At 33.8% G+C, this 23,133-nt stretch overlaps 1 protein-coding gene across 1 annotated transcript in view; it reads right to left on the reverse strand.

Annotated features, from left to right (window-relative positions):
* Positions 1-797: 797 nt before the first annotated feature.
* Positions 798-23,133, reverse strand: part of jef (major facilitator superfamily domain-containing protein 6 jef) — a 30,354-nt gene continuing 8,018 nt past the window's right edge. The window contains exons 2-10 of the mRNA XM_085941805.1: positions 14,793-15,056; positions 9,017-9,244; positions 7,768-8,227; positions 6,574-6,738; positions 4,837-5,106; positions 3,406-3,640; positions 3,073-3,227; positions 2,155-2,383; positions 798-933 (exon numbers count right to left, since the gene is read on the reverse strand). Coding sequence (XP_085797931.1) covers positions 2,156-2,383; positions 3,073-3,227; positions 3,406-3,640; positions 4,837-5,106; positions 6,574-6,738; positions 7,768-8,227; positions 9,017-9,244; positions 14,793-15,056 — 2,005 coding nt within the window. The 3' untranslated portion in view covers positions 798-933; position 2,155. The remainder of the gene's footprint in view (positions 934-2,154; positions 2,384-3,072; positions 3,228-3,405; positions 3,641-4,836; positions 5,107-6,573; positions 6,739-7,767; positions 8,228-9,016; positions 9,245-14,792; positions 15,057-23,133) is intronic.

The following is a 23,133-nucleotide window of genomic DNA, read 5'->3' on the forward strand; positions in this document are numbered from 1 at the left end:
ATTTCATGCGACTCCGCTTGCTAGTCACTCGCCGTCCGAGTTTAAAGGTATTGCAACAGTTTTAGTTGCAGAAATGGCTGCAATGATGTTTACGTTTCGATATAGAAGTCGAAGACTAGCATCGGTGGGACATTTTTGGTGAAAAAAAAATCTGCTGGTCGCATGTAACAAATTTCATTAGGCATAGGGCACAGGCAGAATAACGAAATATCACCGTGGAGAATGTATTTTTTTCATTTGTTTCAGTATGATTTATGATTGTACCCGAGTCGAGATGATTTTCAATGTGCGACCAAGCGAAGATGACATATTTTATTTAATTGCATGTTCTGTAATTTCATCACTAGTAGCATAACACTTCACTTTAATTATTACACATAGCAAAAAATGTAAATTTATAGTTTTGATTTAACATAAACATTCATTCATCGATTTTTCAAACGTTTAAACAATCAATCAATTGAATATTTCACAATAATACTTGTAAGTAATTACTTATTATGACACAAAGGCTTATAACTTAAATAAAAATTTAATATAACAGTTTGCAGTTGATTATTAATATTTAAGTGATAATGAGAAACAAAATAAATAAACATTATAATCCCTTAAATATTATAGTAACGTCTATCTAGCATTTAATATTAATTAGCTCTACCGTTTTCATTTTTGGAACTATCGTGCTTTCATTTTTACATACCCTATAAAATAACACACCGCCCTCTTTGATCTATGAAAGTAAATAATAGTTTAATTTTTTTAATATTAATTAAATGTTAAATATGAAGATAACTGATGTTGCGTTATTTATTTATGCCTATTTTTTTTTTGTTTAGAGCAGACGTATATATAATTTGATGATTTCATGTGAAGTATCGATAGCAGGTCTTTATGAATTCTGTGTGGAGAAGTCATTTGAATGAAGGTTTTTCACTGAAAAAATAAAAAAAGAAAAATTGATATAGGTATGTATATATAATATAACAACATAAGTAAATAGAGATAACTAGCTATAGTGGTTATGACTAGGGAATCCGATCCCGAGCCAAAATTTTGACGATCCCGGGATCCCGGGACTGGTCCCGGAATTAGCGTTTTTTCGATAGTTAATATTTTATTATTATTTTTTATACAAATAGCATTGATAAAATCGGTCAAAAATGTCTAGTATAATTTATACTATTTAAGACATTTAATGTTAATATTGTATACGTTCAATCTTGAAAATAAATGGGTTTAATGGAGTAAATAATATTGTAATATACATAATAATGTGAAAATATTTTTTTTTTATTTATTTATTTAAGAAAAGATAACATTCATAAAATTCGTCATAGAAACAAGTGCCTGCCTGCATGTCCGTGGCACTGGCGGTTAGACGCCGTTCGCGTGTCAGAACGTCAGTGGCGTCTAGCTGGTTAAATGAACGAATTTATTATTTTTGTTTGACGTTTGATGTTTTACGATTGCGTATGATAACAAAAAATGGTTATTTATTATCCATGAGCATCCGGCGATTCCCCCTGTGACATGTGCAGGTACATACACTTCACTAACATAATTTTGTAAACATACTAATTGATTGCGATGGATAATAAATCAATCCTGAAGGTTTAGGGATTATGTTTACTAATCCTGGGATTCGGGATCCTGGTTTTGGATTCCCTAGCTGTGACAACTCAGATGTCAAGAAATACATGATACGTTTTTTGCTTATTTTATTATTTTGTACAAAAAAGACCCTGAACCTACCTACACAACTGTCATACAAAACAACAAATAGAGTTATGATTGATTTTTCTATTTATTGCTTGTTGTGACCGCCATCTTGGATTTAAGATGTCACAGACTACCTGCCATGGTTTTAAGCAGAATTCCTGATTGTTCATGTTATTGATCATGTTAGCCACTTCCTTAATATATTATTTCTATTCTGTGGGTCCTGAACACACATTGAAAAACATTGTATATTTTTGCCAAACCTAAGATTCGAACCCGGTACCACAGTAACTGCTCAGCCATCGTGGGCGTGGGTAGGATAGGTGGTAGATATTATATTAAGCCAATTAGATATTGGTTCACAAGACTTCTGTATAGGTACTTCACCAAACTAGTTTTTTTTAATTACTCGATTTACTAAAACATAATCCTTACCTTATCTATAAGAGCCATACTCATTAGTGGCGGCAGGTTCTTGCTTGAATGGATTTGTGGGTTGGGGTGCAGCCGCCCCGGGAACATTAAGGCTTGGCCCGGCTGGCTGTGACCTGGTCGACCCATACTCCTGGTTGCCCATGTCTGATAAACGGCTGGAGGACAGGGCACGTGGCAAAGGGTTACTAGGTACCCCGTGGGGGGCGAGGTGAGCAGTTTCTTCAGCAACCTGCAATAATGAACAGTATTTTATGCATGTTAAATTTCTGAATATCACCAACAGTATTGGTAGCTTAATCTGTAAAGCGCATTGCCTAGTTTATATGTATGTGCGCTCAATTGATGCAAATTTACTTAAAAATAATCGTAATTTAGCAAATATGTTGAATCTTGATTGAGCTTTAGACTGCAAATCGACTGAAAAATTATATGTACCTAATGGTAGACATATAATACTTATAACTATTTTAGAAATCGGAAGCATCAGTTGCTTGTTCTTCTAAGGTGCAGAACTAACCTGCCATTGGTAATGCCAATTAGGAGGGCAATAACTCTGTTCAACCAAATCGTTTCGGATGTTGATAATATATTACATCTACGCGAGGATGAGTATTATAAGGTGGCGTTGTTTTCTAAATTATTAAAATAGGATCCACTTAGCTCAATCAGTGTACTTCCATGTATCTACTTATATAGTTTTTGTACCTATTTACTTTTTATACTGTTTTTATAATACTGCATATATTTCTTTGTTGTTTATACTGTTTTAATACTATTTCTTTGTTTTTTTAAATGTCATGTTGTGAACGTCTTAAATTAATAATTTGTAAAGTTCACTATAATATGTAAGAGCCCGTCTGTAAATAAAGTTTGTGTATTGCCAAATTGCTTGATTTGTTTATGGAGACGTTTCCTCACCTGATGAGGATCTTCAGTAACAGGTAGGTCAGATACGAATCCGGTGTCCTTGCGGTAGAAGTTGATGAAGATGAAACCGACGAGTACCATTATGCAGATGATTCCATATCCTCGGAATGTAGCTGTCGTTCCAAAATAGCTTACGAATATTCCACCTAAAATCGCCACAATACATTTATTATTATACAAGAATTAGGTATAGTGGCCACTGTGACCAGCTTTGTAAAGCATCTGAATAATGTGCGGAAGCTTCTCTGTTTGATTCGCAACTGTATCAAATTGTGATTGCGCCCTTTACACATGAATGTAAAATACCAATTAAGAATGTCTTACCAAATACAGCTCCGCAACCACGTCCTAACCCGTGATGAATTCCTTGAAGTACTCCCTGAGCCGACGCTCTAAGTCCCGGAGGAGTGCAGTGAGCAATGTAGGAGCAGCAGGCCGCCCACACAGCGGCGTGGGTCACGCCTTGGATGAACTCGAAGGGGAGAACCCACCACGGATTACGGAGCCAAGAGATGTAGAGGAAGCGCAAGATATTACCGACCAGACCGATGCACAGAACCTGATGAATAATGAAACATATTTTTATTGCCACCCAGCTTTATCATGATTTCCGAATTTTTGCAAAACATATTGGGTATCATAAACAGTATCATTTACCTAAGTAGGACAGTAATTTTATAATGTATTTGATTTTCCATGAATTCTTTTCACAGGAGAAAAAAAAAACACATACATCTTATCTATGTGCTAGATAAAAATAGATGACATAAATATTATAAGAAGGTTCTTATTTGAAAATGATGTTTTGGTAACTACTCGTAGCTGAATGTTTTGCTGACAAGTTCGATAACTCTCCATATATATTTTTAAAATATATAACCATGCTCTTGCTTTTTCGTACAAGGTGGTTGGGAGGGTTAGTTACGATGTGCGATAATTATATTTGTCCATTTATATTTTAAATTTTCCTTATAGCCAAAAATAAATATTTTGTGTAGTGTTCTTGTGTTGTTTTGTTGTTTAGTATTTCATAAGGTTTTTAGAGGTCAATTTCATGGTTACGCTGTCTACATAGAGCTCTGAGAGTCCATCGCTCTTTTTCTGGTATAGGGCAGTCATTGATGACATGCCACACAGTTTGAGATGTGTAGCCACCACATGGACAACAGTCATCGTCCCTCAATTTTTTTTTAGATAGGCTCTGTGGCCTGTTAGTATCTGTGTGAGTTTGTGTGATATTTTTATGTTCCTGGCAAGAGTGACGGCAGATTTTATATTTGGAATAAATTACTGCGTTATTGATCCTATGTGCGGATGTTGTGTATCTGTTGTTCCATAGATCTATATTGTGTCTTCGTTTAGTTTTTCTTTTGCGTAATTTAGGGGGAAGTGCGTATAGGTTAAAGGTTTTTTATCTGTTGTGGCTTGTTTAGCGTATTTATCAGCTTCCTCGTTTCCGGCTATCCCTGTGTGACTTCTTATCCAGAAGAATCTAGGGTTTGTTCCTATCATTCGAAGCTGTGTTGATAGTGTTAAAATGTCCCTTACTAGTGGGTGACTAGATGATGAGTTTTGGAGATCTACCAGACTGGATTGGCTATCTGAGAATATGTTGACATAGTTGTATCATAAATTATTGGTAGATACGTCATTTTTGGATGCATTTCAGTTGGTTAAAATTATTCTAATCGTATTATAGGCCAAAGAGGAACTAAAAATGATATAGAGTTTAATAAAAGGTTCAAGAACACCCACCTTTACGTGGCCCATTTGGGTGATGAGCTTAAAACTGAAGAAGTAAGCGAAGATTTCAGAGATGTGATTTATGACTGATGCCACTCCGAAAAGAGTCGGTGATCCTCCGTAGTCCTGGAGATGCCAGAACAGGAAAGTGAAGATGAGACCGATTCCAAAGCCCATGAACCAGGCCACGAAGAGGAAGCTGGCGCATTTCAGATTCTTGAATTGCTTCAGCACCGTCATCCATTCTGGCATCTCGCGGGTGGTTTGGGCGAACATCTTAGTCTGTAACGATACAAAACAAATATTAATGATTGGATGGTTATCTTTTTTTCTTGAAATTAATATAGGCTGTTGCCCTCCGGAGGGATGTGACATTATTATGACGTAGGGGGGTTGGTTTATATATTACTCCCAGCCCCAAGCTACCCATGGTTTATCTTCAGTGTATGTAGCACCTGTGCTATAAATCACCAGTTGTGTAATATTATTGTCTTTTTGAGGTGTCACATTTTTTTTCCATTTTACCGGAGAGCGCCGAGGACCTGAATACTTATCTTCTCAATATGCTCATTATACTACTACTTAAAGCTTGTAGATTGATTTATGTTTATTATTGATTAAATATAATATATAGAACGATGGGTAGTGAGAAAATTATGGGGCGAGGTTTGCACATGACCCATATTTTTTACACTTACTTCTAACTGCTAATGCTGAACTGAGCCATATCCAGCGCTCTAAATTGAAAATTTTACGAACCGGAACGCTCAATGATTTTACGAAAATATTAGCGTAGTTAAGTACCAAAATTTATGTGTATTTTATAAAAAATAAGTGTGTTAGATTTTTTATGGCCTGTCTCGCTCAGTGGTCGAATTATTTTATGAACCAGAATGGCGCTCCGGTCCATTTCGAGCCCTGGGCTCACATCGAAGAGTGACTTTTGATAGTAGACATACAATGAGGATCATAGTGCATAGGTAGGTACTAGTTGTCAGTTATACTTACGGGACATAAAAAGATATAATATGATACTACTATTAATGAATAAGTATGCAAAAGGGATAAAATTTCAATTTTATTTTTTAAATAAGTATCTATAGGATTTAACGACTTTTTTGAAAATAAATGATCTTATTTTCATTTACAATATGTCTTAAAGGCTTATAATGAAAAACCTTCAAACTCTAATCCAACTTGACGATCTATTGTCATAAATTTTCGGTAGATGTCACGTGACGATATTTAATATAACTATTATATGTTTACGTACGAATTATTACAGTCTTCGAATGCATAATTATACGACGCGGCGTATTTGTAGGTAGATATTATATTGCGATATATATCACGTATCGACGCCTGTGTTAGCCTGTTATGGGTAATATTATAATGTAAGATCAAATTTATTTTAAATTAAGTACGCTTTAAAGAATTACCTAGTAATGAGCCTTCGCCACTGATCCATATTATACAGTATACAGTGTACGGCGAAAACAATGATAACAGATTATTAATCAAGGAATCCAGAGAGAAGAACACACTAAACTTGGCAAACCCAGATATTATGTACTGGGAGGATAGAGTTACGAATTATACTCTAAAATTCTTAACACAAAGGATTGGAGAAGGAGCGTATTTTACTGAGCAGAGGAGGTGAGGACTTGTTCTAAGGCGTAGATTATGAAGAAGAAAGTTGATTTTTTTTTGTTAATTATTTCTATATGTTTTCATCATAATTCAACTAACCTGAGCAATGGGTTTGACATCAGCCTGTGCCGTGGCCGAGGTGTCGAGCCCTGGAAGATTGAGTTGGGCAGCAAGTTGGCTTTGAAGACGTTCTTCTTCAGTTGGCGGAGAACGAGCACCTTGGATCTCAACTTCCACAGAGGGATAATCATACTTGAAGGTGATCTGAAATTTTAAATGTATAATTTATTATCGACGTATTAATTGAAACACAGTCCCATGATGGCCACGCGGCTTAAGCGTCGGCCTATGACGTCGTGGGTCCCAGGTTCGAATCTGTCTGGCAAGTACACGTCATATTGTTTTTCAATTTGTGTTTGGGTTAGAGTATGGACCCAATAGGTTGAGCAAGTGGCTGACATCCATTTCTCGTAAAAACAAAATCATTTAATACAATTTTCCACTCTGTGGAGACCCATGTTATGATCTCATTAGGATCGGACATGGTAGAAAAAAAATATAGAAAATAACATATTCTTTAACACGTATGTTTTAAGTTTATCTCATATTTCTCCACACTCGAGATTAAATCTTGTTACAGCTGCATCCAGAAGACAACACACTTTCCATTATTTTTGTTGCCTACGTCTATAAATCTACGAGATTCTGACATCGGTTATAAATTTAACCATCGTTATCTTGATAAAAAAAAAATACAAAACTGGACGCCTAATATAAACGGAATTTGAAATAACACAATATAAACATATTGTTGGGAAACTTTGATGAGTGATTACACTGATAGATTAACTGATAAAGCAAACCACTCAAATTCTGATTATTGTGGTTTAAAAGTTCTATTGGGTACAACTATCTTTCTATTATTTCTAATAAGTAGGTTTCAAGTGTTAGGCCACAGTGACAGCGTTTTACGGAGTGGGGAGTGCGGCGTGCATGTTAAACAAGTGTAGAGTTCGTTTTCTTTATGCTGGCGTGTGGTTTCCCCCCCCAACACTGTATTCCCTCTCGTTCCCTCCTATTGAAAACTTGCAACAGTCGAACGCGATGACACAATGCTTTCCGTCCGTGAGCGACGTGGCGTGAACGCCAGCATAAAGAATACGGGCTCTACACAATATGCATGCTGCACGCCCCGCACTGCAAAACGCTGTCACTGAGGCCTTCCAGGAGGTATTCCAAATTATGTTTGTGTAGTAAATATAACGTTTGATAATATTATAATGATTGTTTTACCTGTGTTGCAGTGATCAATGCAGCTCCCATAAGAACAGAAAACGTCGCAAAACATATGGTATAGTTTTTCTCCTGCTTCTCAGGACCACATGGATGATCAGGGAAAGCCGTAGAATGATCTAGAGCAATACCAACGAAGAACATGGCCAGACCCCACCCGAGAGACCCGAACATCCTCTGGTGCCCGTACCGATCGGCGTCTTCGCCAAGCAAAGTTATCACAGCGGAATCTGCCAGGGTTATGGCGGGCGCGCTGAAGAACTCTCCGATGATGACCAGTAGAAGGAGGAGCATGAAGGCTTTTTGAATGTCCTGAGTGCGGTAGACGATAGACGAGAAGATCGGCGATACCCAGCCCTTGTGTTGGGCGTCTTTGTAGTTGGAGGCATATTTCACGTCCATCGGTGACTGACCCGCAACGGCTTGTGGCTTGACGTTACGGATGGAGCGAGATAGAATCCTGAGGAAAGAGATTTTTTTTAAACATCGCATTTGACTCCCAGCATACGATAACCTACTACATCTGTGGGTGATATGCTGGAACGTTATGAGTTTGAGAGTGGTTTTAGCTAGTGTTTAAAGATCAGTTTTTAATTACATGTGTTACAACGAGGCGCAGTAAGGTAATCTTCTTAAAGTCAGTTTTACTGCAGTTTTAAAAACGTTGTATTTAATTGATAATAATAGTTTCTTGATTGGTACTATTATTTTTACCTTATATTTGTCTTGATCTATCTATATTGCTGTCTGCAACGCAACGAGAGAAAATAAATCATATTATACGAAACTGTGCAGGAGAGAGAAGGAATAATATAGGGATAAGGTGAGAGAAAACATACGTAAATGTGTTTGAGAGAGGGAGAAAGAGTATATTAATAAAGTGGTAAGGTAAGACAGAATATATGAGAGAGTGAGAGTTGAGGAGAGGACGTATTAATTGGGGTAAGGTGTGAGAAAATATACGCAAATGTGTGTGAGAAATTCATAAAGATAGACTTGTATATTAAAATTTGTAGCGTGAGAGAGCTGTAACGTATAAACTGTCTTTCTCTGACATGCATTTTGCATGCGAACAAGATTGCGTCGTTGTTGAGCTCACCGACAAAGTTGGTATTTTTTTCTGGTTTTAAAATAATAATATTATGACTTAAATGAAATCGATCCTACCAAGCCCAGCTATTTTCCACCACTACATAAAAGGTAAGTTTCCCCTTAAATATATATCAAAGTTATAAAATATAATACTCACGGAGACTGGGCAGTGTCCTTCGGGTCGATCAAGAAAAGTGGAACATCGTCAGGAATGGACCGCTTTCTTAAGATCTGTGGGATGATCTCAGGAGTTCGGAGTTCGTAGTCTGTAGCGTTGAGCTTCGCTAGACAGCTGGTGGCCGGAGGCTGGATAAAGCCTAGCGGTAGAGTGAACACTATCCACGCAGACAGGGACGCGAGAAGAAGAAGTTTTCCTTTTTGCCACCTGTGGAATTAAATCGAAGAATTTGCACCATAAATTGAAGGAGTCTTATACTATTACGTTATTTCTGTTATGACATTTTAAATTATTTAGCAAAGGCATGAAGTATAGTAAAGTTGGTAAACTCCATAAATTTTCATGTGAAAGAGTGCTCTTTTGTTGCGCGATCGCATAAACAGAACACCTACGTTGCATCCCTCTCATACGCGTTGCACTTTGTCATTTAGTCACGTATATAAATTTCGCTCACATGCTTCTTAACCCATTCTCTCATGAAATACCTACGTACGCTTAAAATATACTGGAATAATGTCAGTTTCATAAGGAAAAAAACAGTAAATATGTTTATTTGCTTGTTGGATTGTAATGAATATTTTTGAAAAATGAAATACTTATTTTTTAATGCAATGTTATTTTATTTATTAAATAATATTGGAATGACAATATATATTTTTAAATATATAAAAATTCGTCAGTTTTGGTGGGAAGACTCCCAAAACGTCATCCTATTTGTAGGCATTACTCTTCCTTATTTTTGAATTATGCATTTCTTCTTTTCCTCTGTTGCTCCACATGGTGCAACGTACACTTGAGAAGTTTTAGTCAAAAACTTCATATCGTGCTTCGTAGAATTAACTGTTCATTAACATTTTACTAGCCATTATAATTTCATTGGATTTTGCAGCATTTTGATCAATTTTTCGAATCGAATTTGCAATTGCATACTCTCCAAAACAAGGTTGAGAATCTTTTTTTCCGGATTCTTTGTCCAATTTCGAACTTAATCACCGTAAGTCTTAAAATATCGTTAAACATGTAGGGCGATATGAAGTTTGTGAATCATTAATTTGAGGTTATCTCACTATTACCAGTTACATGCGGTATTACGTTTGTGTAAAAATTCTAGAATCATAAACAAAAAAACAGTAAGCCAGCGTTTTTGCTTATGAATCTTATTTACTGTTTTGTTGCTTCAAAAAGCCTAACATTTTTGCTAAAGTAATGAATACATTATGATGATTTGTATATTAAAATAAATGATTTGCTATTTATTTTGTTATTTGATTATGTTCAGAATTTTATCTACTCATACTTACTTACTTTAATTTTTCATTTTTTCCCATTAGCTGTGTTTTTACTTATGGGGGCAGTATTAATCTCCAATGTAATGTATTTTATGGTGAATATATTATATTCACCATAAAATACATTACATTACTTTCTCAACTAGTTATTAACTAGTTGAGAAAGAACACGTTTATTACATTTTCTGCAAAACTTTTGAACAAATTCTATAATTTTATTATCCAAAATAGTGTAAATAATATTACTACACTGCATTAATTATTATTTATTGAATTTATTATGTTCTACATTTTTAGAACAGTTTTGTTGTATCTCCTAAACATGATTTTGCCACATTGGGGGGGGGGGGGGGGGGGGGAGGTGTTTCGCATGTGAGTTAAGTCTATTGATTGTAGGAAAACAGAGGTGTTTAAATAAAAAAAGTAAGTACTAAAATGTTATTTATACGATAAATCTGTATTTGATGTGTACGATACTTTCAAATGAATTGGTCGGTGTGTATTTATATCAAGGAAAATTTGAATAAAATCTCCACCTGTTTTGATTGTGCTACCGTTTTAAGTGACAATAAAAAAAGTTTAAACAGAATTTACGATTGCAAAATATCCCGGAGAAAAATATCGAATCGTAATAATAATAACAGATTGTGTTATTATGCAGAATTCATGAAAACGAAAGCATATCTATTTACATAACAGATTAAATCCATTTTGGGGCGCGCGCAAAGCGAGCTTATTGTCGGGAAAAAGGTATAAATCCACTTCGTTAGATAACAAATTAAACTGAAAATTCGTATGGGTGGGCTGAGCAAGAAATTGGAGGCAACCAGGCCGGAATTAACAATGTGAGATGAAACGGATATCCCAACGAGCCACGTCGAGATAAACCATTGTGTGTTTCACTGAGAAGACGTTTCATGTTGTTATTTGATTAGTAATGTTATGTTTATGAAAAGTGGATTATCTTATGTAACAATTATAAATCTAAATTGATATTTTGGAATGGATAAATACATGTAAATTGTACGTATTACATTTCACTTCACTGTGTGCTATCTTACAGGAAAGAAATGATCGTACCTATAGTGTTTAGTTAGATCAAAAAATACGCATTGTTCGTGGAAAATTCATTACAGATAGAGATTACAATACCGGTATTCCAGTATTTTTTTATTCCAAAATACCGGTTTTAAAATTCAGACAATACCGATTTATATTCGGTATCGACAGTGGAAACAATTTTTTTAAATTAACATAAAGGCTTAAGAGTACTGTAATTTTTTGTCAGGTTACGCGATGTCTGGTTTACTTCCATGGCCCGCAACCAGCAATGACACGTGCTATAAAATATTAATATTTTAAAGAGATTACATCATATTATATTTATTGGTAGATACCTACTTCTGTTTTATTTTACAATGATTTTACTTATACCGGTATTGGTATTTTCATTCGGTATTGCAATCCCTAATTACAGACAGTAATTTTCCAATTTTCAACATCTGATAATAATACTGACAATCATTATCAGATATTGTGATATGTATTACTTGATACTTACGAGCACCTATCAGAATTAAATTGTGTATTATACATTGTATGATATGGTTGTATGATATGGTTGTATTTTTAATTTACTTATCTAAACATTTTTTTTCTGTCTTTTCCTTGTATTCTGGTGGTTTTTGTTATGAATATATTTTATTTCCGATACAACATTTCACGGTAAACTGAGATACGGCCGACTGTAAACATTAAAATTTCCGGATATGGATATGGAAAGCTGAATGTAAGACAAAGCTCGCACAAGGTAGCTTGACGAGGTATGGAATTCACAAGGGGCTTACGAGGCAATGCTCAACGCATAGTAAAATGGAACGCGCACACAATAATTACTGCCCAGTTTTAATAGCGAATAAAATTTAAAACAAAATTCTATACGTGAATTATCTTTTAAGTACGTATATAAATCATCATAATATCACATAAAATTACGTACATCGTACAAACACATATTTGAAATAGTTCATATTACAATAAAGTGAAATAACGCCGCAAGCGACTTGTGTACGATTAGAAGAAATTGGTGATGTGTGTTTTTATCTCACCTCGCTGGCCAGACTAGAGCCCTGTCAGTCCTCCCTTTGTGGGAGCGATGAGTAATAATATTTAGTTACTCATTGATTTTTACGTAAGTTTACATCGGTCTTTTTAATAATTTTCGAAGTGTGTTGAAAAATAATGAAAAAGATTTTTTTTATTAAAAACAACATGCTTACGTAAGTAGGTAAATAAAATCTATTATTTGAAAGTAGAGATAATATGATATTTACAAATGGATAAGCTTATTATAGAAAACAGTACAACCACAAATCCCTTTCGGGGACACAAGCCTGTCAAGTTGAGATAAGGGCTAAAGGTTTTACCTATAAGAGGAAATTGAGATAAATAATTTTCTCTAATAAACATATTGTTAGAGTTATATTTACGTAATAGTTGACACTATTATATTGTCAACAATAATTTATTATCCGATAAGCCCTCGAGTTAACATAACACTCGAGGGCTTCAAATTCACACGAAAAAAAGTTAAATTACCATTTTCATTTCCAAACAGAAGCTCGAGGTAAACTTGTGAGACTATTTTTTTTTAATGGAGAATTGTTTTTAGGTATTCACTTAATAAAATTTATTGTGTCATATTTATTGTGGAATATAAACAAGATATTAAAATTTCGGATTAAGGATTCGAACGTGTTATCAGTAGAATCAAAGATGTTCGTTCTGTCCACTATATTTCGAGTGGTTGAAAAATCTTAACTATAATCAGTACGAGAGAATTCCCATTTAAGTATTTTTGACATATTATTATTATGATAGTGAGAATTAAAAAAATATATGAGAATATTGGAAATTATACACGAGAAAATTCATGTACCTAACGTAACAGGCATTTATTACTATTTATACTTATTTGCACTGTGTACCTAATCAAATTTATTATTATCACAAACATAGACCCCTCCAAAACAACCCGCCACGCACCACACTCAGTCTCAAATGAGCGTATCATAAGGCCTCATGTTTGGATGTGAAGCATCAGTAGTTTTTACGCCTGGTAATATATCAGTGTAACTATTTTATATATACACAAGGCGGCTATCGTCGGCTAAAGTGATACACATTATCACTCACTTCAAAATCGTCTATCTCGCTATAAAAGTTAATACAGCCAAGAGAGGGGCTATTAAAATATAGCAATTTTTGAAAGTTTAGACTTAACTTATTGTAACAATTAACCGCTTCAATATATAAATATGATAGGTACACTACCATCGATAACCGCCTTGTGTATAGATTAGCTGCGCAGGAGACCCAATACAGGTCGCCACGTTCTCAAGTGAGCTTTGAGTGAATTTACGGAGTTTAGTTTATTTAATAAAAAGTGCCACGCATAATTAGGAAAAGCCAAAGAAAAGTCAGAAACATAAATAAAAGAATATTCATTGAAAAAATATTAGACGGAATGGATCCTGACGCCATCTATGAATCATATTTATTATTTTTATAAACTTGATTAAAATGAAAAAGGCGACATCTATAATAATAACATAATATTATTATGTTGATGGATTTTGAAAAATTGTGGGTATTAGGAATTATTCACAAGGAGGACACCTAGGTCGTAAGCCTTAATATTATAATACAAAATATATTAATGGTTTGACTGGTTTGAGTATTAATTGCTCATTTTGCTCGGTTGTGCTGGATATAATATGCGTGTTCAAGTCTCACTAGAGTCAAAATTTTTCAACTAAGATCATTCTGATGTTGTTTCAAATTTTTTTAAGGCCTTTTCTAAATTATGTTTTGATAATATTTGGTTACACAGTACTAAAATAAATGCCTCTTAGGTTTGAATAGGTAGGTCTATGTTTCTGAAACTTGACTAAGTAAATCCAGTATGGAATGAAAAATAATCAATCATATATTAGTAGATATTATTTTATGCACATCCATTGTCACAGTTGAGATCAATATAATTAGGTACCAAACTCGGAGTAATAATATAAAGATAGTGGCTATTGTTCGGCAAAATGAAGCCGTGTTTCTTACGTATTATAATCCACAGTAGAACTTCAATTTTATTATTATTAACTTAACTAGAAAACGTTAGACGATCATGTTGCTTCTCAGTACGGCTACCAAATTTAAACACAACATAGTTAAATATATTTTCTACTAAATTAATTAACTTACCACTAACTTTATATTTAACACCAAAAAAATTGAATGTAATCATTCAAATCAATATTTACCGGCGACGTATCTAAAAAATATTTAATTTAGCCGTAGAAATTTTATCTTACTCTAATGCATCTTACAAAGATTATAAGCGTGATAAATGCTTTAGTACCACAGCTTCTGCTGCTAAAATATTTAAATAATTTGAATATTTTTATTACCTATCAGCCAAGCTTCCCCAAAATGGCGCCGACAGGAACTCAACGAAAGGCCTGGTCCCAATCAGCAATCCACATTGTCCGGCGTTCATGCCCATCTGTTTGAAATATACTCCCATCAGAGGGAACAGGGAGCCGAAGGCTGAATAGAAAAAGAAGTAGAAAGTCTTCACTGTCAACAACTCTTGATCGACAGCTCCGAACAGGAGTTCGATGACGTCAGAGCGACCCCTGATTTTGTGGGTCGCTTCTTTTGGTGCACCATATCTGAAAAAAAAACAAACAAATAATACATATTAAATTTTATTGATCAAGTCGAATAAATAGGTAAAGAATAAAAATACAGGTAGAATATGAACAATTGTACCTACTGAAGAAATTTGTGACTAAAATGAAGGTAATTAATTATTAATATTCATAAATTGGTTTTAGGTACATACTGGACAAAGTTCACTATAAAATAGCTAGCTCACCAGTTGATGATGACACAAAAATACGAAAAAATGCTAAACGAAAGTAGGTACGGAGCATACATCGATTGAAAATGAGGTAACTATCAATATACCATCTGCATAGAACTTTATTTTTCCAAAAAACACAATAGTAAGTAGAAACATTGTGTTGGCTCTCGGAATTGGGTGAAGTTCTCTGTTAAAGTCTTTCACAGTATTTTTGTAACTTAAGGGCGGACGTGCTCAGCGTGGGTCAAAATAGAGCTTTTATTATATTTTCAAAGCATGATCCTGGACATTCCTTAAACGTTATAGATAATCTATTTATATAATTTTGAAGCTTTATTATCCTTTATATTTAATTTAAACATTTGATGACTGCATAAAGTATTTTTACTACATAAAATAGTATTCTTTTAAACCTCTCGCTCTAATGTTTTAGAATATAGTCATATTTCAGTACATAAATGTGCAGTGGTGTTGAGATTTTTTACATTTATTAATTTTTAAACGCATTTATAAAACCATCAGTATAATTTATGTTGAGATTATTATAGTGAAATATTTACGATACAAAATTATATTGATAATCTCTGTGATCCCAAGTTTGACAAGAATTAGGTATTTTATTATTCAAAAATTGGGTAAGATTAACACATTTGAAGATAATTCTAAAGATACTAATTATAAGCTATGTCTTTGACCATTCAAGTGTGATAAACATATTATGAATAATGATTGCTTTATAATAATTATTGACCTAAGAATAAGGTAGTGTTTTTTTGAAATACGCCATTTCTTTTGGCATTCCCCAGTGGTTAAGCTACAACATACGGCCGTAGCCATAAATTGACAAACTAAAACTGAAGTAGGGAGTAAGAACATGATAACGCATGTGTTTTTTGAATATGTACCTTAATGTACCCTAATTCTTGTCAAATTTGGGATCACAGAGATTATCAACATAATTTTTTATCGTAAATATTTCAGTATAATAATGTCGACATAAATTATACTGATGGTTTTATAAATGCCATTTATGAATTAATAATTAATATAAATGCCAAAAATTAATAAATGTAAAAAATCTTAACACCACTGCACATTTATGTACTGAAATATGACTATATTCTAAAATATTAGAGCGAGAGGTTTAAAAGAATACTATTTTATGTAATAAAAATACTTTATGCAGTCATCAAATGTTTAAAATAAATATAAAGGATAATAACGCTTCAAAATTATATAAATACATTATCTATAACGATTTAGGAATGTCCAGGATCATGCTTTGAAAATAGAATAAAAGCTCCATTTTGACCTACGCTGAGCATGTCCCCCCTTAATCTGAGTATAAATTATCAAAATTATATCACGTGTGTATATATTATTCCATTTTGCACACATAGTTTCGATTCACAGTTATAAGGTCCTGCCGAAAAAGAGATATTCTATTTACCTAAAAAAAAAGTATTTTTATTAAATAGTGCGCGCGCTTGATTTGATTTTTTATTCTAACACGTACTCCGAATGAGGCCCGAGGGTGCGACACACCATAGAATACGTCTTCTATCAATCATCTTCCAGCTACAACAGAGCTCTACACGTTGCAGATCAGACATGGCAATACACGCGGGAAATGGCGCAACCCTGTACTTGATATAGTAGCCGGCTCTCACATTTAAACTCGCCTCGTCTGTTGCACAGCCATCAGTCAAACCTTCTAGGAACGTCGATCCGATAGTCACACATAACCTCTAAAACAGTAAAACGTATAGATATTTTGATACGGCGACCGGCGAGCCGGTATAGGAATGACCGATAATTCGTAGTTGTGTGTATGCGTTCTGGCGTCGTCGACTCGCAGCCCGAAACGCATTCAATTTGTTGATAGTAGCACTAGATGCTTTTTCCAAACCAAAAAGTCGCATTCGACCAATCTGCTGAGCTCCATTTGGTAGCGTACGTTTTGTGAATTACGATGATGTCACATCGACGTATTCGACACGTTGCAGACGAGACGAGTTTAGATGTGCGAGCCGACGTATGCTGAGGTGTGACGGGGAGAAGTAAATAAGTAGGTATGTAATTAATACCCCATAATGAAACATTATTACAAGCAGAGTGACTGGCAACAGCTGGTTTTTTCTCACAGTCATACATATTATAGATAATTGTTTGATGTTTAAATATTATGAAAGCATTAAGCACCGCGGGAAACACAAATGTGTAGATAAGCTTAAATTTGCCTAGTAGGTGAGTAAATGATTCAGCCCACATAATATATAATATATGTGTGCCAGCGAAAGTTGTCGATGCAATGAAAATTTTACGATCGGGAAGAGAAACTGGTGTGTTTTGCTATCGAATCGATAACACATTATTATTTGTGGGAAGGGATTCATTTTCAAACTTATAGGACACGAGCTATTAATAGTTTATCATGAAAAAGTAGAGTAGGGATGTCATTTATAATTAAAAAAAGGAAATGATCGATCAAGATTTTTATCGCACGTACTATGCCATTGTTAATTTCGTTGTTCAAATATTATTATCAGTATGATACTCGTATTATATATTCCGTAAGCAATCAAGTTATATTAAATTTGACATATTTATTACTATACTGCCCAGTGGCGCACCCAGGGGGGGGAGGGGCAAGGGGCCCTGGCACCCCCTAAAAATGAAAATTATCAGAATGATTTTAAACACTGAAATTGAAAGCCAATAAACTATACTTTTGTGCTTAGACAAATAAAAACACGGCAAAAAAATGATTTGTAATAATTATTCTCCAGCACCCTTTTTAGAAAAATTTCTTAGATTTTAATTTCTGCACCCTTTTTAGAAAAAATTCTTAGATTTTAATTTCTAACACAAAAATTTGGAAACAATAACGTCAGGTTTTTTTAGAAACCCAATCCATAAAGGAACTCTCAAAAAATTCTCGGTGTCCACTCGAATTCCGGAGTGGTGTAGGTCATGGCTGGGGAGGGCTGACAGGGCTCTAGCCTAGGAGCCCGGGCTGTGGGGGGCCCGGAGTGTCGGTTTGACCAGATGAGTGAGATAAACACACATCATAAATTAGCTTTAACAGTAAAAAAAGTCGCCTGCGGCGCTTTTATACTTCATGGCTATGAACATTTTCAATTACTTAATTGTGCAATATATTATTTTATTATTATGTGTCGATACTCGACAGCTCCATTATTGAAGTAGATGTATTAAAAATCGCCAATAATTCACTGTATAAGTACTCTTAATTTGAACTAAAACATAATTTGAAAAACGTTAATGTAGTGTTTCACACTGACTTTAATCTTAGTGGTAGGTAGGGGCCCCCCAAATATCCTAGCCCGAGGGCCCGTTTCAGGATGTGGGGACCAGAAATTAGGCTGTGAAGAAGAAAAAGAGCCTATAGGACTAATTTAGATTCTCCTCCTTGGGCACCCCCCCAATATTAAATCCTGGGTGCGCCACTGATACTGCCCTTCCAAGGAAGAAGGCAGTAACTCGCAAAATTTGTGAAATTGAGTTATGAATGCCTTCCGTTAGGTAATTTTGAAAGCTATATATTATTCTGTTCATTTTAAAATCAGTATTATCACTAAAATACCGTTAAAATCCTTAGTGAAAAAGTAGACATCTTCTAAATTAATACATTTTTTTTAGCAAAAAGGCAGTAATTGCACCTATTCATTGCAGTTACTGCTTTTTTATTATTACTTTGTTTATATTTTAACATCCTACTAATAAAAATTATCACCATTTTTTATTAATTCACAGTAGGTACTGAAGTTTGAAAAAAAAACACATTGTGTCATTTATCTCGAAAGTGTGTGACAGTCAGTTACTGCCTTCTTCCTTAGAAGGGAAGTATAGGGGCGGTACTAAGTCGGGCATGCAATCCCGGATAGAATTTTTCAAATTCACATCCAGATCCCGGGTTCTAAATTTTGTTAAATATTCTTTCAGCTTTATTGTTATAAATAATATGATTTATTTCTAATGACAACGATTCGTGTACATATTGTTTTATGTTTAGTTATATATTTTTTTTCATCATGATTTAGTAGGTAATTAGAAATTTAGAAGATTTCGTTGTTAAGTGACGAGACCGCTTAGGGGGTGACCAGGAGTTGAGATGAAAGTCGGGTTTGGTGATTTTTAATTGCAGCGTAAACAGGCGGTATAATAGTTATGTTACTTGTGCGAGGTCCGAAACTCGATGAAAGAGATGCTGTGGGACTGACACGAAGATTACCAATCGGACTGAGATTAAGATTGGTACTAAGAGTCCTGACCTGACCGAAGTTAAGGATTATACTAAGATTAATCCATGAAAAACCTCGATTTTATTATTATAAATTTAACTATGAAATTTTATACCATCGTATTGCTTTTCAGTGTGGCTAAAAAATTTAAACACAACATAATTAACCATATATTCTACTAAAATAACTAAAAATTATTACCACTAACTATATTTAACACAAAATCAATAAATTTCAGCAACACGTGCTCGCAGTTTTTAAACGAATATAATCAGTAAATTCCATATTTACCGGCATGTTTACAAAAAATATTTAATTCAACCGTAGAAATTATATCTTGCTCTACCGCATAGTGCGGAGATAGAAGCGTGCCGAATGCGTACTCACTCGCACCTATGATTCGTTTTTGTTCAGGCCTTGCAGTTTGCCAATAGTCTTGGTTAGTTTTAAAAAATCAATTGAATACATAATAATATACACACAGATGTTGTTATATCATAAAGATTGATTGATTACGTAACTTGATATTATAATAAATTTATCTTTGACTTACTAATTTGTTAATGTTGAAATAAATTGACAGTGAAATATGATCTGAATAATGAGATTACAAATAGTCTAAAATAACAGCATAATAACATTATGAATTCATTTTCTTTTCAAATACAAATATTAATTTAGATACTTATTCTATAGTATGAATATGGTATACCTATAATATAAATAATAACTTTAATAATAATAAACTTTCTTGATTAACATACATATGGGCTATAATTATTATTTAAAATAACAATGGAAAATTTTGCTCGTCTAATTGGGAACAATTATACAATGTTCAATTATATAAAAAAATATTGTAGGTATATTATTTAATTTATTTAATGTATTTATGGTTTTATAATTATATAATATTTTCAAATACAAAATTAATACAGTTCCCATTAAATTCTGACTTTCTAGTTTTATCATTTTGTAGAGAAGGAAATGTAGAATACTATTCAATAGCTATCTCAAAAACAGTGAATTTCAAGTTATCTAGTTGTAGTAGAATTGAGGTGACGATATAACAAACCCACAGGGAAGAATCGTATGAATCTATCAAATCAATGTGATCAAGTATCTGCGCATTGAATATTGCCAGGAATATCTTTTTCGAATTGTTTGCAGTGTCTTTGGGAATAATTATTAATTACCTGTATAGACCTGATAAACACAACGATTACATTAAATGTAGATGTCGCACTATTCCCGTGAGCTGACAATAAATAAGTAATAGCGATAACCGAATAATAATAGGAGTTTTATATATCACTGGATTAATAAAATTAATATTGTATGTACATTTTAAAGGAAGCAACGTATTGTGTAACGCATCACGTAGCTCGTAAACATCCATATATCGCTTTGAAAATAATATATGACGTGTATATGTATCTCCACTTTATTACATAAACGGGTTTCAGCGAATGCTATATGGACTGAAAGAAATGTTTCAGCAATTCAATATGAAAATACGTCTACATTCATGCTATACAAAATTATGAGATACATTGAAATAATTAGCAGTATGATATGCGACATTGGAAAAGTGTTATGCGTCATGTGTGATTTTTTTTACAATTTTCGCTTTATACCGAAGAAAATATCTGACTAATAGGAGGATGCACGATTTATATGGGGAAACTTTATGAGCCATTTGCTTGACCATTAAGAGAATTAAAAGATGGACGGAAAGAAGAATGTCATAAACGTTCCTGACCTGGATTTAGACATATTAAATCCATTAAAAAAATAATGACAAAACATTACTTAGTTGAAAAATGTTCTAACAGGTCTTCTTCTGTTTTGATTTAGTTTAAAAATATAAGTGAAGGATTTGAAGGTATACGGGTTTATTAAAACCATTTAAGCTCAGGTGAACAGGATATATCGAATTCCATAAATAATCCACAGAGAAAAAATAGCATGGTTCCGTTGGATGGCTTGAGTAAAGAAGGATGCGTTGGAACTGCTTTCCCATGACTAGTCGGAGACTACTGAAGAATAAATAAGAAGAATAAGCAAAGTTGAATAAAGAAGAATTATAACTGTAGTATTATTGGAATAAGGAAAAGAATGTTGGTGGAAAAATCTATTCTTTCTATGTTGCTATACTTAAAACCATTAAAGTCTTCTCAATATAACAGTTAGATGACAATTTTCTAGATGAGATAAAAAATAATGACTTACGATTGAAATAATGAAGGGATTTAAGATTATACTTAAGTAAATAAATTTATACAAAATATTGTAAAATCAAATAAAGTACAATATAAATTGGTTTGGTGGTGATGATGTTGGTGAGATAAATAGGCGGGAGGGTGTTGAGTGTATCGAGGTGAGCGCGTTTATTTACTGATAAATAAATACAAGGACATGTGTGATGTTAACCGTGCAAAGTAACACGCGGTGTGGTCTGCTCAGTCCGTGGCGTTCTGATAGTAAGTACCATCGTGCGAGGCGTATTGGTAGAGTGATATATCTCATCAACTGATACTCCCTATTTATTGAAATGAATATTCGATAAATTGCAGCAAGCTATTAATTGTTGGTGTAGGTCACAATCGGGTAATATGCTGACTGTCACCTTGTTGATATCTAACAGCGTTTTGCTGACAAGGTTTGGGGTTGTAGACCCTCACCGACGTATGTAACACTTGCAGAATTTGTAGATTAAGTGATTGCGCTGATTGGAAAATTTACTGATTATCGCGTTGTTGTCATCATGGATCATTTGCTGACATGACCTAGGGTTGTTGACCCCCACTGATAACTATTACAGGGGATATAAAAAAGTACAAAGTAAGTAAAATTTATCTCCAAAAGCAAATGCAAACTCTTTGATGTCTTTAATATTTCGAATATTTCGTCAAATAATGCTGAATTGGGTCTAATTACTCTGATCACCGTTTTCGAGAACGTAAGAGACCAATAATAATAATTATTCTAAAGTATTAGCTCTAAACTATGCTCACTATGCTGATAGTAACATTGACTTTCCCTTTAATTTGAAGAATTGATTGATATTTTAATACACGATGGCTTAGATTAACCAATAGTTAGAGGAAGTCTATATTGCATTATGGCAAAATATAAATATGTAATTATGTTATTTAGATCACCCTCGATCAGATGATGACCAAAAATGTAATTCTTGATTTAACTAAGCAGCAATACATATGGCGAAGAATAAAACAATCATGGATATCATTAAATTATAAGAAGTCATGACGAAAGAAGAAGATAACAACACTATCTGAAAGATGTAAAGCATTCAACGATTTGACATGTCTATTGAAAAATGTTTGTCATATCTAGGCTGTATTTTATCATTATTGAAGAATGCTCACATACTGAACCTACAGTATTTGTGCGTGACAAATGGAAATATTTCATTTTCATACGTACACAATTGTGAAAGTCAAGAGTTATTCGAACTATTAAAAAAAAGTTTACGTCAATTACAATATTCGTTCAGAAGCGGATTATAAGATCCTATAATAGAGTAAACGTTATACATATTAACAGGTTAGTCAATGACTGCTTGATCTAGTAATTAAGTTCTTGCCTTACTGT

This window comes from Rhyacophila brunnea, unplaced genomic scaffold, assembly GCF_057557595.1.
Source record: "Rhyacophila brunnea isolate RB1 unplaced genomic scaffold, BYU_Rbru_1.0 scaffold_14, whole genome shotgun sequence".
Taxonomy (NCBI): domain Eukaryota; kingdom Metazoa; phylum Arthropoda; class Insecta; order Trichoptera; family Rhyacophilidae; genus Rhyacophila; species Rhyacophila brunnea.